Source organism: Struthio camelus, chromosome 6 (genome assembly GCF_040807025.1).
Source record: "Struthio camelus isolate bStrCam1 chromosome 6, bStrCam1.hap1, whole genome shotgun sequence".
Lineage (NCBI taxonomy): Eukaryota > Metazoa > Chordata > Aves > Struthioniformes > Struthionidae > Struthio > Struthio camelus.
The window spans coordinates 4,716,529-4,734,224 of record NC_090947.1 but is presented as its reverse complement, the minus strand read 5'-3'; the positions used below and the strand labels follow the sequence as shown (position 1 = coordinate 4,734,224).

The 17,696-nt window shown below is 42.0% G+C and overlaps 1 protein-coding gene across 24 annotated transcripts in view; it reads left to right on the top strand.

Moving 5' to 3' along the window:
* UBE2F (ubiquitin conjugating enzyme E2 F (putative)) overlaps positions 1–17,696 on the top strand; it is an 87,817-nt gene that overhangs the window by 17,255 nt on the left and 52,866 nt on the right. For 20 of the 24 annotated variants that reach the window (XR_011141780.1, XR_011141784.1, XR_011141778.1 and 17 more), the window contains 2 exons: positions 7,825–7,892; positions 17,601–17,671. Coding sequence is in view for 15 of the 24 variants with exons in the window: in XM_068947831.1 (XP_068803932.1) it covers positions 7,825–7,892; positions 17,601–17,671 (139 nt within the window). In the remaining 9 variants the exon portion in view is untranslated. The remainder of the gene's footprint in view (positions 1–7,824; positions 7,893–17,600; positions 17,672–17,696) is intronic. The other 4 variants (XM_068947837.1, XM_068947834.1, XM_068947836.1 and 1 more) reach the window with 1 other exon arrangement.

Below are 17,696 nucleotides of genomic sequence, written 5' to 3'. Positions count from 1 at the left end.
TGTAGTTTGGAAATGAGTCGACTTTGCAAGGTCATCCTGATGCAAGTCAGGAATGTCTCGAATGTGAAGCCATGATAGCTTCTTTGTACTAATTTCAAGGTGTCTTAATACCTAATCAGTTTTTTTGTCTCTTAACTGCTGCTCAGCAAGGTGCTGTAGCCAGAAGACAGGCCTTGCAGTGCATGGTTTTTGTGCTAGCTTCATTGCTGAAATGGTCTTGGGAATGAGATGATCTTAATTAACATTTTGTTACTCTAAATATAGCTGCACAGCTGAAGTCTCTGCAGTTGCAGTCTGACCGAAGTAAACATCTATTTTCAGCTGTGCGTAATTCAGGTACAGAATCTTGTGATCGGCTGCAGCTTAGCACGACTCTCTGAAGGCAGACTATAATATGTAACAAGAAAATCTTTGTAGCTTTTTGATTAGTTTTGTTATTGAACAAGTTTCACTCTAGAGTATGCTAAATCTTGCTTTTCTCTGGGGCAGCAGAGGCAGCTAGGTGGTTCTCAAAATTTTTCTGCCTCAGATGGGTAAAAATCATTGCTTGAGGCAACTGTTCTTGCAGTGTCTAAACAATGTTACATGCATTTCGACATTTTGGAGGAAGAGCCAGTTTTTTCTTCTGCCTGGAATTGTCTCCAACATTGAGTTGCTTCTAGAAATTCTGTTCATATATCTGGCTCTTAAGAGAGTGCTTTCCAAATAGCTCTGCCGCTCTCCAATTGCAGAGCAAGAGTTGGGCTTAGCCCAGCTACTGGTGCCAGGGAATATCAAATGCCGCCTTGTAGTCCTCGCGGTGGGGGCCTATGTAGTAAGCGTGTGTAGGCTGGGTTCGATAGTCTGCAGAGTGAGGAGCTTCCTGTAGGCCCACTTCTTAGGGATCAGAGTCTGGTTATCTGCAGTTACAGAGATTGCCTCCTCCTGTGGCGAAGCTGGTAACTGTGCGATAATTGCGGTGCTATCTTTATATAACATTTTATGTTTAAGTTGTTTCCTATCCTGATTAACTCTAGAGTTTGCATTCTGTAAATACATTTTATGAGGAGTGTTACACCAGGACAGTTTCTCAAAGCCTGTCTGGGTACTGCACAGGTACCAGCTGAACCTGCTCTGTAACACAAGAAGTGCCACTTGTGGTCAGTGTCCATACCTAATTTTATAGACAAAGTCTGTTTTATGTTTTATGCAGTCAGGTTGAATGTGGCTGCTCTCAGAAGGACAGTGAAAGCAGCTTCTTTTCCAGTTCTCACAACTTAAATGAGAAAATAAACTTTACCGTCAATGTCAGGCAGAAATACTTTCAGGGCTGTGTAGAATAAAGCTTCAGCTCCTGTGTTCTCCGCTTCTCACCGTAACCTTTCTGCATTTAATATCACAAAATGGCTCTGATGAGAGTGAATGTCAAATGACAATGAATTTGTAGAAAATCTTGACAAGGGTGACTGCTTAGTTTGCATACTAAATTTTACTTAAACTTGCGCTCTGAGAAATTCAGATTCCTTTATTTGATAGCGTTTTTTGCAGTGCACCATGAGTGGATGTATAATAGCACCACACTAGAAAACAGGAAAACTTAGTTTGTCCACTGTGGCAATAAAATCTACGTGTTCCTGGGGCAGGTGCTGCTGACTTTCCCTGCTGCGTGGAGCGTCTTCCTCTCTTTGTAGTCTGAACCAGTTGTTCTGTCCTGTAAAAAGGTCCTTACGGCACCAGTTGCCTTAGTTCTTATTTTGTAACCAGCAGCATATTAGATCAAAAGCTAGGAAAAATGAGATGCCTGGAAGACAGGCGGAGTCTGCCTGCTGCACTGATATTTGGAGTACAAAATTGGATGCTGAGAGTATGACATAGTAGTCACTGGTGGAGGGGGAAGTGTGTGAAGTCAGGTAGCTAGCACCTAAAGAAAACTAGAGGAACGTATAGAGTTAATGTGGTTTTCTTATAGTTTGCAAACAGTTGGGGTAATCTGGGGTTGCGTGATTAGTTTTGCATCTCATTCTTCAGGGAGTTAATAGAGGCTTTTTCCTGTTTTGCATGCCATGAAACGACAAATGGCGGTGAGCATGGCTGAGCATTTCAACGCTGCTTATTCTAGGAGCCGCTATCAAAAGCGCATCCTTTGTGGCCTGTCCTAATTATCTTGCGTTTTCATTTAAAGGGATAAATCAGAAGTAATAGAAGCTAGTAGTTTCAGCGCGCTCTTAACCATCGAAGCACCTTACAAACACAAACTGAGTTAAATAATGAATCGTTAAGGATGTTGTTAATAGTAATACATGAAACTTGAGCCAAAGAGGGGAAAGATACTTACCCTGCTAATATAGCTTAAAGACAAATTTAAGCGGTAGGAAAGCTGGAGCAGTGGCACTCACTTATTCCCTTTCTGCACGAGTCCCTTGTCAGTGACCAACTTCACAGGTTATGCGCTAAAACTGTTTCAATTGACTGCTTTATTTACAGCCCTTTGTTCGCTACGAACTTTGCCAGAACTTCATTTTTTGTCAGTTACTTTCATGTGAGTAACAAAGAGAGCGTCTCCGTCCCAGTCTGGCTGTTGTGGGGCAAAGGGGAAGAAAACCACGTGGGAGAACTGAGTTACTTTGAGATGCTGTAAGATGGCTTCATCGTGAAGGCTTACCGTCTTGTTGATGCATTTCATGAGTTCTGGCTGGGTACTGGGGCTCTCCGGGGATATGAATTCTTAATACAAATTTGAGCAACTGGTAATGACTTGCATGCTTTATTGTTGCTTTAGAGGAAAAATTTGCAAGCATGCAGAGAGTAAAAATGGGGGGAGGAGGAAGAGGAGAGGGAAGGGAGGCTTTACTCTTCTGTTTGGTAAATGCGTTCTAACTTATTTTGTAGCACAAAAAGTAGGCTACCCAATGTATTTTTTTTGTTAGTGTTAGCATTGATTGATGCCGAGGTGAACCAGAAACATAAAGTGAGGAGTTAGAAATTGTAATGCAAGGCAATGATGAGTATTGATTTGTCTTTGAGGGGGTGAATTGATCGTGTAGTGCTTGAAAAATACCTGCAGGTGCAATACGGAGCCTAAAGCGCTCTAAGGCTTCCAGTGATTTTTCAGCCTTATATAGGGCATAATAAAATGAATAAAAGAAGATTAAAAATAAAGCAATGCATGCGGTTATAAGATGCCTGGGCACGTTTAAGGTAGGTTTTTGCTGACCGAAGGAGTATTCTTTCACTGCCTGGTCCTGCCTCTTCCATTTCTCTGACTCTGGGGATCACGTAACCCCTTTGTAGCCAGTTCATCCCAGTACTCCCGCAGGAAACGGTGCACCCTTGCCATGGTAGTTTTGTGCAGAGGAAGAGGGCCGAGCTGGTCCTGTCCCCTTCAACTGAACTTGCCTGGTCCGATCTCATCCTGTTTGTGGGCACTTGTGTTCCCACCCGAGCTGGGTAAAAGTGGGGCGGCCGTGAGCTCGCCCTGCTCCTGGCCATGCACGCAGAGCTAGCGAAGTTGTTCGGCTGGTTTTATTTCTGTGCATCTCTTGAAAAACGTTGCGATGATCTTGCTGCCCGTGCTTGCCTACTGTAATGGTCCTGTGTGTCGCAGAGGTGCTTGTTGTGTCTTGGAGCACAAGGAGGTGTGGAGCATGGTTTTTCTCTCACTCTTTGGCTGGCAGGAAGCTGAAGTCTTTGGCAAACTCTCCTCCCTTAGAGTTTCTTTTGGACAATTATATTACAATTAAGATTCATTTAAATCTTGAGGGTGTTTTTTTTTTTTTTTTGACATAAGGCACATGTAGATGCATACATCCATAGGCATCTCTTTCACATTGGTGGGGAGAACTGCAGTGGGATATGAAGGTCTGCTGTGTGCTTCACTCCAAGCCCACAACAGCAAAGGACTGTTGCAATTAAGCCAATGAAAATAACTTTCCATTACTGAACTTACTGAGCAACCATAACAGTACTGCGGTTTCTCCGTCACCCTGTGGTACAGATAGCAGTCTTCTCTCTACGCAAATACAAGCGGGTGTTTTGTGTGATTGATTACACTGGGAAGCAGAGCTTGACAAATGCTTGCAGGGCACCAAAGAGCCTTATGGAAGGCTTGAGGTACACTGCCTGTACCGTACGAAACACCGAAGTCCTTTCTGGTGTTCCTTATGTGTTAAATTGTGCCCCCTGAAACAATTAGCTGTGCCCTGTAGGGTGACTTGGTGGTTTGGCTGTTTGCACTCCCGAGTGAAATATTAGAGCGTTTTTGCAATCATTCTTTCCTGAGACCATTACGTGACAGCTTCATCAAAAGGATATTGGTATAAATCATCTTTATACATCTGCTTCTTTTCTAAAGGATGAATTTACTGATTTTTATCTCAATACTTCTGAACACAAAAGACAAATGTAAATGCTTTGACCTGCCTTTTTTTTTTCCCCTCCATAAAAATTGGTGCATCTGCACCTCCTCGCTGGTAAAGCGTAGCTTGCCTGACAAAACTGCTTAATCAATGAAACGTGCTCCAAAATTGCTTTGGGATGGAAATGGAGAATGTATCTGCATAGTGTGTGCTGGGCAGATTATTAAAGTGAGATTTGCAATGGCTAAGGCTGGCAGTTTCATGCGTGTGTGTAGGATGACTAAAGATTTGGGTGAGTGAGGTGCTAGAAATTGGTAGTTGGTTGTGGAGACAGCTGTAAATGTTACTGTGTGGGATGGGGAAAACCAACCAGGTTCTGTTGTCGTATTTTGTGTCTGTGCTGTTGTTGCAGCCATTGATACCCATGAGCTGATTCCATCAGTGGTCCACACAGAGGCTCCTGGGAGAAGCCAAACCATGCTGTGTTTACCAATGTCTCCTCTCTTCCTTGGGCACAGGTTTATTTTGGTGTGGCATACTGGACTTAGGGAGCACCTGAGTCTGATCTTGGCAGCACCGGCCACGACAGGCTCGTTTCCTCCTACAGCTGAGGATTTGCATTTTTTAGCAGAGTGAGTCCCTCTTCTACTCCTTTTCTCTTTGCAACCTCTCACCAGCTGACCATCCCAAGAGAAGTTGGCTGCAGTCTTGTGATGATTGCAGTTGTGTGGATCAGCTACAAGCTTTTGGGGAGCTTGTAGTGTGGAGTGAAAGCTGAGCAGGTGAATATGGTGCGTTGGTTGGTAGGAAAAAATGGATCTAGCATGACCTATATAGGGACTGAAAAGGGGGCAAGTGCAGAAGACATCATGTTATCCTGGAAGAGGATTTTGAAGAAGTGTATCAGAAGGCCTAGAGCTTTTTCTGTGTGTGTATATTTTGGAGCAAGCTAGATTATAGAGGAAAAAAAAATCTACAACCTGATTCGCTAGTTTTGAAGTTTCTCTAAACTATGGATTGCTTTACCGAGCTTTTTCTTTGTGATGTTGCTTTAAAAATAATATTAAGAAAGACCATCACGTAAGGGTAATGAGCCTTCCTGACCCTCAGGTCTTCACCATAGCTGATACCATATGAGGCAGAGAGCTAGAGTACTCAATTTGGACAAGAGCGTTCCTCAGGGGTCCGCGGCCCTTCAGAGTGGGCAGGACACCTATCCGTGTCCCTTTCTTAATGAAAAAAGCACAACAGTTGCTATGCCAGACGGACCCCTTTCAGATCACTTGTGAGCGTCTCAGCTTCCAAGCACAGACATCTCAAGAGCTGCAGGTTGACTGTTATCTATTTCAATCTCCAGTTAAATGCAACTAGATGTTTTAAGTCTTCATATTTTAAAATTTGGCAGTTTGAATAATTCAGTTTTGGATCTGAAGTTGACAGAGAGGCAGGCAGGTTTTCCAAACTGATACATCATCTGGGATAATTGCCAGTCAAAGAAGCAAACTTGCTCTCTTATTGTAGTACACTGTGAAGCATGCCGCTGCACACCAGCGTTCGTGTTGTTCATGACACGTGGTTGTTAGCACAAGAACAGGATTTAACACGCGTTAGCAAGTAGAGTATGAAAGCATGTCTTTCCAAGAGTTGGTGTTCTGGTAGCACCCATCATATGTGCACTGTGTGGCAGGATGTTGTTCATCCAACTTGGTTTCACCTGGTACTGTGATCAGGAAGGTGGTTTTTCCAGGGTCGCTCCGGGACCGCTGGCTCTTGTGACTTAACCAAACCTCTGCTACAAAGCTGTTGGGGATGTGGGGAAGATACTGTGCTCTGGGCTGCGAGGAGGCTTAAGTGGATGTGCGGGGCAGCGTAAGAACAAGGCAGACATATACTTTCTCCCATGTACTCTCCAAACTGACAGCAAGTCTGCTGCTGTCTTCATGAGTGAAGAATTACCTCCTTTTTTACATTGTGAAGCTCTTGTATTAGAAGAGGCAGTGAGCAGACCATCCCTATTCCCTGTCAGTGTTGCTTCTCATGGAGATGCACCAAATCCTCTCTTTCCTTCTGAGTCCTCTCTCTTACTGGTTATGGAACTTTTTTTTTTTTTATTTTTAAAACAACAGCTGCTCCATGACTCTGACTATTGTTACTTTTCACTGTACTTTTTCCAGCAGTAACAAATAGTGTGAGGTGAAGGGAGCAGAAGTGCACACGCTGTTTAAGGATTGCACTCTGGAGTCAGCAGGGACAAACTGACCTCAGCAGAAGACTGCGTGCCGGATGAATCCCAACACGTGACTGACTTTATGGGCTGCTGCAGGGCAGCAGAAGCTGAGGTCTTCGTGAAACGATCTTTCGTGTCACCCCAGATCTAGATTCTGCATGCCAGTGATCAGCTCAGAGCCACTGTTTCATCGGTGAAATGCTGTTTCTACCCCTCCCCTCACGTGTATCACTTTCCTTTTATCTATGCCAGATTTCATCTGTCACTTTTATTGCTTGATCTGGCTAGATGTGGAGTGACTGGCATATGATGCCTACATAGCTGTGGTTTCTTCTTTGGGGGTATCTTACAGCTACAGGGCACCACCCTCCTACTTTAATTCTTTTTCTGACAGCGATTTGACCCTTACCGTGCTGCCTCTGAGACTGGATATGGAACTTAGTTTCCCCTAGAAATGGAGACATCTGTCCAGCTTTTTACTCCCTATTTAGGATCCATAGGAAGTCTGGTAATAGGAAGGCAATGACTTGGAGGAGTAGCGTGGTGAACGTAAGAATAATCTTTGGTATTTACACAGTAGTAGATAAAGCTAAAATTTGGGAGAATAAGGTGAAAAGTAGCGTATTTTGAATTGAATCTTCATGTATGCTTTCTACAAAACTCGATACTATGCTAATTGTTTGACCAACTCTCCGTTGCAATAGTGGCGTGTGTTACCAAGACAAAACTAACTTTCTCTTGTTTTCAGTGTGAGGGTTTTTTTTTTCTTTTTTACTCTCATTTATCCTAAGAGATGCTTTAGAGAGCAAAGGCAGGCATCTTTATTTTACTAGCTGGAATTGTATTCCAGGGATGACTCAGAAGATGTCATATTGCTTGCTATAGTTATTGTTGGCAAATGATTTCAGAGCTGGCCTTTAGGAAGGGATATTAATAATGGGAAGAGACTGGCTTTCCTCTGTTTGAAGAGGGTAATATAGAAGAAACATCTAACAACAAGAACATTTGGGCATCTAATCTTAAAAGAAAGGGTTAGTCACAAAAATTAGGATGATGAATATGCTTTCAAGCGTAATTTTACTTGATGACATTAGAGTATAATGGTGTAACTAGGTCACAAAGATTACAATAACTGCATGGGGTTACCACCGAATACTTCTTAATGACAGGTATTTTGTATTACATGACATCTGTTTCTCTGTTTCTTTTCTCTTATTTAACTATCTGTATTGTGGTTTTTTGTTTGTTTGTTTGTTTTACTAGATGAGGGCTATTACCAAGCTGGAAAGTTTCAGTTTGAAATTGAAGTTCCTGATGCCTACAATATGGTGGTGAGTATTTGTCATTAGTCTAATAGTTGTCATTTGATGTTTCCTTTCCACGTAATAGGACTTCAAAGGGAGCATGGCACTGAGACTAAGAAAGGATCTACTGTCTGCTGCTAACATTTCACAGAATCATAGAAAAATCTTGGTTGCAAGGGACTTCTGGAGGTCATCTAGTCCCCTGCTCAGAGCTGGAGTAGTATTAAAGGTGGATCAGGTTACTCAGACCTTGTCCAGTCAACGTTTGAAAAGCTGAGGACAGCGATTCCACTCTCTGGGCCCCTGTTCCAATGTTTCGTTACCCTCGGTGTGAACGTGTTTTTTCTCCTCCCTATCTGGTGAGAGTTCCCCTTGTTGCAGCTTGTCTGTTGCCTCTTGTCTCATGACTGTGCGCCTCTGGAAAGAGTCCGTCTCCATCTTCTCTATAGCTTCCCATTAGGTAGTTGTAAATAGCAGTCAGGTTCCCACCTTTAGCCTTCTCTTTTCCAGGCTGAGCAAACCTGGGTCCCCTCAACCTCTGCCAGACTCGTAAGCGTCTTAGTGGCTCTATGCTGGGCTTGCTTCACTTTGTTAATACATATTGTACTGGGGAGTCTGAAATGGGGCACAGTGTTGCAGATGCAGTTTCGGGAGTCCCAGGGAGGGGAAATTATCTTTTCCCTTGACCTGCTGGCTCTACTCTTGCAGTCCAGTGTTTGATTAGCTTACCTTGCTTCAAGGATAGTATTTCTTAAGGGAAGAAGAAAGAAATGAAAAGAAAGAAAAAGGGGAGGAAAAAACACAATGGATTTGCCAACCCCCTGGGGGAGGCTGCTTAGAAGTACAAACCAGTCACGTCTCGGGATCTCCCTTTTGACTGAGGTCCCGCTCTCATCTGTTCTCCCTTGTTAATTATCCTTGAGACCTGCACTGAAAGATTATTCTCACAGAAATGGTATATCTGTAACAGAACAAAATAGGTAAATAGAAAGGAAGAAAATGCACTTGTTTTTCTGGGGCCTTCAAACTTGTGCTAGTAGTTCTGATATTGGACTTCGGTGCCCTTTTCAGAACAAGCAGTAGAGGACGCACAGAGTAAAGCACAGATAGTACAAGTGGCCGCCTCCTGCTCACTCCACCAGTTCTGCTTGTTCCCTCTCGGGCTGTTTAATTGAGTATCTTAAACAGCTATTTCAACAGATACTCAGCAAACAGTTATTCAGAGGACCTCCAAATGATTGCCATATCTTACTATAGATAAATAGAAAACTTCAGACAACTTGCCCTTTCAAACATGAAAAATTTTGGTATTTCATGATTTCGTTCTACTAAAAATGCAGATCCTAACAAGAAAGGGGAAGGTGCACCTGCAGTAAAAATAACTTCAGACTTTGTTTTTGGAGTCTTAACTGTCAAAAGAGCAAGATTGACCCCAGAAGTGGGAAAGAGCTGAGGCAAAAGTCTGATTCTCATGAACTACTGCTGCCAGTCTGTATTCTGGTAATTTGGTATGCAAGGAAACTCATTTGAGCATTGAAGTTGCAGTATTAGTGTTTAGATGTATGAACCGTGGGAAGTATGAAGCTTTGTTTTGGTTTAGTTTGAATATTTTTTTTGGTAATCTCTTGTAACATTTTTTCCATCCTTGTGTTTTATTTTCTTACTCTTGGCACTGATAGTTCAGAGCCCTTGTTTTAGAGGGACTGAAGAATGTGTAGGGGAGGATACTAGAGCAACATGTCTGAGAAGACCTTTGATCTCTGTGTTTAGATGTGTCAAGCCTAAATACGGCATCGTATGTATGTAGTAGTTGCAGTCACAGCATTATTGACGTGACTATATATACATATATATATATATACATACACACACACACATATATACACGCACACAAAGGAGTGCAAACTTTTGGAATTTTAATAGCTTGAATTCCCAGACTGAGTTTGGAGAACAGAGCATTAACACTGCTAGCGGAGTAGAAAGGTTATGTTTCTGAAAGTGGTGAAGTTGGATTTGCATTCCAGAAGATGCCTTCATAAGTTTTCTAATATTCCCTTATTTATAGTCTATTGGAATATGGAATATGCACCATGTTTCTTTATTTAAAAAAAAAAAGTCCCCCCCCCCCCCCCATGGCAGACTGCAGCAATTCTGAAACACCTATGAATTTTCCTGCTCCTTTTCCAATAATAATGCTTTCCCTTCATAATAATACTGGTCGGAGAAAGCAGGCAACATTTAGCAATATTTTCTGGTGAACTCTGAGTTACTGGTAGAAATTTTTTTTGTTTTGCATGGCTTCAGGGAAGAGGTTTTGATCAGTCCCCCCACAAGGGACCATCCCACTCGCTTCACAATTCCATCAGTCCTACTCGATTCTTTTGTTTGGGAATTGGTAAAAAGAGAAAAGTAACGTTGCTTGAAGATCTCATGCTCCCACGGTTCAGGGATTTATTAAATTGGTCAGAAAGGAAGGGTCGTATTGAATCTCCTAATGATCTGCCCAGTCAGTGGGACAGTCTCCTACAGCTTGGTGTGTCTGTGGTGTTCTTTTCTTTATTCTTTCTTTTTTTCTCCTTCAAAACAATGCTTAGGATCATAGCTATCTTTATTGTTATACTTCTATTAGTGTATGTAGGTGTTCTAGCTAAAGCTTTTGCAGCTAGATGTGGTGGGGTTTCTTTTTTTTTAAGTTTGTTTTAAGTTGCCCTTAACCTCACCAAATACTTTTCACTTGGTGGTATAGGTCAAATTTACTAGCTTTTGTGTGTGATTATGCACAGGCTGTAAATACAAAGTTGGTGATTTAAAATGACCGCATCCTTGTTCTAACTTGAATAAATTGAGCCATCACATACCTGAGAAATATAACATTCATGATAAAGGAGGAAACCCTCTCATGCTCTCAACTGTCTAATTTTTAGTGACCTTCAGTAGTAGCAGCAGCTTAATAGCTCTGGGGCAATGCTGGGTGATAATTAAGGCAGAAGGGAAGAATACGCAATACATACTCATCTTAATTTCTTAAATCTTCTGCTTATAGTGTTTGCCTAAATAGCGTTGGTGTGGGGAGGTACTTGCTGCGCGTTGACAGGAGAACTGCACATTGATTTTTATTTTATTTTAATTCTAAATTGTGGTAATTAAAGCTTCTTCTGATTTGTTATGGTTCGGTGCTCCATGTCAACAGAAAATCTGCAGCAAATGTTAATTAGGGATTTCTAAATTCTAAGCATCTCAACACAGATGCGCCTTTGCACATTTAAAAAGAAAAAAAAAACCAGCAGGTTGAATGTTGAAGTATGGTCAGGTTATTAATGAAAACACGTATATTCACCAATATTGGGGCAGTTATGCGGAGGCCGTGGTTTGTTTTCTGTCAGGCAGAATCTGACTGAAATCGATAGTGGCAATGTCTTTAAAAGAGCACTTCAGAGTTGCCTGCACTCTTTCAACCCCTAAGCGACGTCAGGATGTCATACATCTGCATCGAGCTCCTTGCGGTAGTGCCGAAGATGCTTATTATTAGGGAGTAAAAAATACCAGATGAGACTGGCAAGTCGTTATAGCTTTGCCTCAGAGCCTGCGTCCATTTTCTATCTAATTTCTTTAGCCTGCAGAAAAAAAGAACATCTGTTTTTAAAGCTACAAAATGCATAATTTATAGTGCAATTTCTGTAACAGCATCCTTTAACTTCTGCAGTATGCTGCTGCCAAAATTCTGTGTGTTCATTGCTCCTCTGAGGAATTAGTCTTTTTTCCCTTCATTGATCCTAAGCAAGCATTCAGCTTTTGCACTAGAAAGAGAAAGAGGTGTGGAGTGGTGGCATAGTGAAAGGGGATCCAATACATAATTAAAGAGGAAAAACTTGGAAGATTTTTATATTGTGAACTGCAGTGCTGGCATACTTTTCTGCCCAGGAAGCAAGTCACTGGAGGCTGAGCTGTTTTCTTGGCAAGTAGTGGATCTGTGAATATAGGGAAGTAACTTATCCTCGTCCTTTATGTATGACTGGTTATGCTATACCATGACTTTTGGCACCTAGGCGATAAAATTCCTTCGTGCCAACGTTCAGGATCCTAAAACGTACGAGAGATGCTTTGCAGCATGGATGCTTTGGGATGAGCCCTGCTCCGAAGTGCTGCTGCTTGCTTGTTCACAGAGCACACAGCAAGAGTTTAATCAGAGGTGTCTAAATCATCGAGATGCTGTACTTGAGTATTGGAAATGTTTATTAGAATTATCTGTAAGGCAATAAAATACTGTAAGGGTTCTTCCAGTAAGTTCATAACTAGCTAAACCTACTTAAGCTGTTGGAGAGGTGGATAATTTTAGAAAGTGGCTGAGCTTGAGAAAAGGGAAGGATTTTTATTTTTGATCACTTCTTGGACATGCAAGGATGGTTCAGATACGTTTGCGCTACAGTGCTATTAGTAATTGAATTGTATCACCCCCCCCCCCCCTTGCAGTTTGATAGAGGCTGCATTTTGCTTTGTGGCTTCCAGGAAGGCTGAGGAGAAGAGCGGTGAGTTACTGCAGTAAGAGCTCACCCAGGGACTCTTTCTAAAGCCGAGTGTCCCCCAGAGAGGGGAACTCTTCCACGTGCTAGAGTTGTGCATTGTCCTGTTGGCTAAGTGCCAGTGATTGCTCTTTCACTGTTGCTAATTTAATGCTCTAATTGAGCAAATGTCCATGTTGGTTGTTGTTTGGTTCGGCACAGTCAGAGGAAACGGACCTGATGCTACTCGTGGCCCATAAGCAGTCTTCTCCTGCACCACTGCTCTGTGAAGGCAGCACCCGAGAAGTTGCATGCCTCGGCAGTCGTCGTGGGTTGGTTCAGCTGATACGCTAATGAGCACTCTCCTGTGGGCTTTGTATTTTAATATTTCCTTGCTCTCTAGCATTTTAAATCTCTTTTCTGTCTGCCTGATGAAGGGAGACCCAGGCTCGCTGTTATCTTTTTTTCCCATTCAGGTGTTAGTGGGAATCTGCTACAAAGAACTTCGATATTGAAGTTACTGCTCACTCTTTACGCTTGCGTTTTGGAAATGGAGCCAGAATGAGGAATTCTGTTTGTCCTTCCTCTGTGGCATCCCGGTGAACAGTCGGGTGATGCTTCCTGCAGTCCTAATGGAGGAAGCAGAGTTGGCTGCGCTCCCAAGGACACAAGCGTATGTGTGCAATCCCAAATGAAAAGGCCACTGCTTTCTAGGGACAGTTGAAATAAAAAACATCCTGAAAGGAGGGTTTCCTCCCGTACGTGCCCCAAAAATGTCTTCAGAAAGGAACTTGGGCATCTCAAGTCCGTTCCTCTGTGAGCCTCTGGTTCTCAGGAGCTTCTGAAATTTTCTCGTGACAGAGTTTTTCTGGGGCTCGGATATAGATGGGTAGGAAACTGAGCTGAATTCAACCCTTTTTTTCCACTGTTCAGTTTTTGAGAAAGCCTCTAATGAAGAACCATTAGTGCAGTGCTCTGTGCTGGGGACAGAGCAGGCTGGCTGTCTTTTGGAAACCTTAGGAAAACCTGGCATCGTGTATGCAGAATCCTCTGTTTGCATCTGAACTCTTTCAATTCCTTTGATTTCTCTTCACAGCCAAGATTTTCTTGGTATTTATAGCACCATTTTAAAGGCATGACATGGAATGAGCAGGCTGCAGCTTTTGGTATCTCCTGGACTCTGTGTAATTCTTCCCATGAGAGGACTGTCTCCTTTCTGGATACAAAAAGAGGAAAACTAATGTTTTCATCTTGAGAGGTGTTTTCCCCCTAAAGTGAGAACTCCTTCATGTGAAAAGATAGTAGGATGATAAAAGTAAGGATGTTTAACTATGAATTTTTTTATGGCATTAGAAATCTTTAGAAGATCAACACTTAATTTAGTCCTTTCTCTAAGCTGGTTTGAAAATTTTCTTTTTTCTTTTTCTCTCTTGGTTCTTATGATAGTTGTTCCCTGATTGCATATCCGTATGTATATGAAACTGTGGTGCTGGAACCACTGGGAGTGGGATTTGAAGCTGGTCCGGAGAAGGTTGAGGAAGTCCCATCGCCCTTGCTAATGTTTGTGCTTGCAAAAATTGCTGGTAGTGTTGCTGTCCATACAGACGTAAGAGGAACTGTGAAAGAGCAAGCAAAACAACAGCATTTGTAACAAATGCCCTTAGCATCAAGTGCTGCAGTTTGACCTCTGTCTCTGCAGCATCTGTTCCCCAAGCACCTCTCTTGGTTGATCAGCTGCCCTGAAACAGGGGTCAGTGGCAAATGGGAGCAAATGTAAAAAAAAAAATGCACTGGTCAGTGAGCTTTCTTGATGAAGAAATAGCTTTTTCTCTGCTTTCAGCTGCAGCTGAAACCGCGGGTGTTACAAGATTAGGAACCTGTTGCTTAACCTGATTCTGTTAGTACTGACGTGGTTCAACATTGACATAAAACTTAACTTTCGGACACCATTCCTTGTGCAATTCTTGCATGTGTTTTAAGGTCCACTCCTACTATAAGGCTACTCCTCTTCCACTTGTTGAGCTGTATAATGCAGTATTGATCATATTCCAGTTAAAGCACAGGGCAGCGTGGCTCTTCCCCCCCCCCCCCCCTTTTTTTTTTTTTCCTTTTTTTCCCCCCCCCCTTAACTCATTTCTCAGGGCTGTGTGCTAAGCTCTGGGTGCTCAGTTTCAGCCTGTCTCAGAGCTCTTCAGGGATTGGTAAAGGAGAGGGACTGACAAGAAATACATCAGTATTGTAGGACTAGGTTGTAGTTTGGTCTCTAATTGCTATCCCTAATAACGCCTCTTTCGGAGAATTCAGTTTTCAAGAAGAAAACTGGAAAGAAAAAACTGGAGTCATCGTTGCAGTGCAGTTTACAAGAATGCTTTGGGCTGACCATCTAGACTCTAGGCAAAACGTTTGAAATAACATTATAGATCTCAAATTTCTACTTGGAACCTCATTATTTCTACAGGAAAAAGCTTCTTGTGAAGTCCTTTTAAAAAAAGGAAAAGCAAGCTATAGGAAAGACTAAACATACACCTACTAGTACATTTGTAGCCCGAAAGTTATTAGACTTTCCAAGCTGATGAACTTAATTAACTTCATTTATTGATTGGCTTTTCATATCCAGTCTCATATGGTGAGTGATTCTCACATGACCTTGAAGAAAGCAGAGACTGAAGTTTGAGATTTTTTGTGACCCTTCTCTGTATATCTCCTAGTGAGTGGACTTAGAGCACATCAGTTACCCTGGACAGTTGATACCTTGTATACAGTTACCCATGGCAAATTCAAGGTCCCTTTTCAAAGCAGAATGCTATGCCATTGAGTAAGAGTGCGCATGTGGCATTTGGAATAAAATAATTAATATTCCGTGAACCTGCATGCTCTCTGGTCTTTAGACAACTCGTTTTGTGCAGCCCTACTCTTGAAGAAAGAGAATAACAGAAGGGAGAGATTATTAGTCACGTTTGTTTTTTTTTTTAAAAAGGGACAAATTTGATCTGGAGCTTGTTCTGTAAAACTTCTACCAAATCTGAAGTTAGTACACGCGTAGTTTTCGAATGCTTGCGATATTCCCTTATACCATTGATGGTGGGTTTCGGCACTTGTGAACAGAAAACAGGTTGTTGAAGTATACTGAGAACAGAAGTAAAGCCAGTTTCTGTTATCACAACTAATTAGAGATCTTAAAAGGTAAGTGGCTACTTAGACCTGGAGAAGAAAACTGGTTTTTCCATTGTTGTGATCCCCGAATCTCAGGTTCAGCTGCCTGTGCATCTTCCAGTATCTGACGCCGGGGCTGAGTGTATGAACAATGAAATAAATCATGCCTATGCCTGGGAGATGGTCTGAGGTGTTCAAGTGAAACAGTCGTTTCAAGGAAATCTTGTGCGGATTTGGTGGTGTAAGGAAGGCTCAAAGCTGGTTGAGCTCTGAGAAAGGGAAGTCTCATGAGAAGACAGAATTTCTGATAGCCCTTCAGTTCTCCAACAGAGAGAAAACTTTTGTTTTACGGCCCGGAGTGATTTTTGTTTCTGAATTCTGAAGGTGAGAAACGCTTTGGTTCTTAATGAAAAGGATAAATGAGTTCTTTTGTTTCTACATTACTAAAAATGGAGGAACGAGTTACTTGTTTACTGTTTAGCCTTAAAAATGACTTTTAGGACTTTGGGGGGGGGGGGGGGGTTGAAAAGACTTAGTTCGTGAAGAAGCTTACCTTTCTCTACTCGTCGCTGCGTTCCCTGTCTGAAGGCACATACGTTAGAACTTCTCTTTTTATCTTGAGCTACAGGCATGGAAGAAATACCACTCTGTCCCTGACTTTTTTTTTTTTTTTCTTGAGAACTAGACATAATCTTTCAAAACAGTGCGAAGGCGTTAATTCAGGAAAGATTGTGCTATTATCGAACTTCAAAGGGGAACGCTTATGGACTTTATAAATAAGTTTGTTGCTGTTTTCTACATGCCACTTAATTTGCAATAATAATGTGGCCCAGCTCTTGGGCAGTCGGTGTCCCATGATGACTAAGGTTTGAGCAGTCATTGGACAGCCATGAAACGTGTGTAGACAAAAGTTAGTGTCTGAATTACGAATTTTAGATGTGTTGTAATAATAGGGGTTTCTTTTTTATCATTACTTCACTTTTTTATTGCCATACAGGTATGGTATTGGTAGCTTAACACCACAAATATTTCCTCTTCTTGTCTCTGGGGAGCTGGGCTGAATTTGTAATATGTATTTAAATATTGTACTAAGATGCTGGCAATTGGAGAGCAGAGAAACGAGCCAAAAAACACTGCGTGCCACTGTGCGAATGAAGCTATTTTGTCTCTTGACTGAAGGCTTGATGGGAGGCGGTGGAGAAAAGTAGCTCTGCAACTCTAATGTGTGATTTAATTGAAGCTGTGGAAGGTACTGGCCTGTGTTGATGTATACCAGGTTACCTGCTGTAAGAAATCGCCTGCTTGACTGAGAGCTGCAAATTGTAATTTGAAGAACAGGGATGGCATAATGGGCTGTTGCTAAGCTACTAGAATTTTAATGACCCATTCTTTATTTACTTTGCAAAACCAGAGCAAATGAGAGGGTTTTCTTTAAGAATCTGCATGTCAAAACCCACTGTGGAGTTTAGAATCCTGATGACCTTGCCTTAAAATAAGCTCGGTTTTTACACTAGTGTGTTAAGTCGGGGTGTGAGTGGTGCTCTTGATACTTCTCTGAGTGCTTCTGAATAGGAGGGTCTTTATTCAAAATAAAGTGCTCTTTCGATGTAGTTCTTACTGATAGATGCTCTGCTGTTTTTAGCAAACACCCAAAACTTGTCTGGGCCCTGGAAAAAGAAAACATGTAGCTGTGTTATGAGTTAAATTGTTGTCTTGCTGATTAAATGTTAAGAAACTGAATAACATGTGGAGCTTTTTCTCCCTGAAGGAGACAGGCGAGGAGAGTAAATAGAAGCTCTGTCAGTGATCTGGCTTTCTTTAAAATTGTGTGGTGGTTTTTTTTTTTTTTTTTTTTCTCCTAAGAACCAGCTGAATACCAGCCCAGCTTTTGTATAGAGCTGAGAGAAGCTAAAAGCACGGAGAAGGCTGGTGCAGCTCATATAAGTTATATTATCAAATCCTTTAACATTCCAGCCTAGGCTGTGACTGTCAAATATGTCTGGCTTTTCAGTTCTGTAACTTGTATCCATGCTTTGGTTTTATTTTAAAGGATAACATTATCACTTGTTTTCTGTCCTGGCAGCCTCCAAAGGTAAAATGCTTGACAAGAATCTGGCATCCGAACATTACGGAGACGGGAGAAATCTGCTTAAGGTAGCAACAGCTTTCTGTTTTTCAC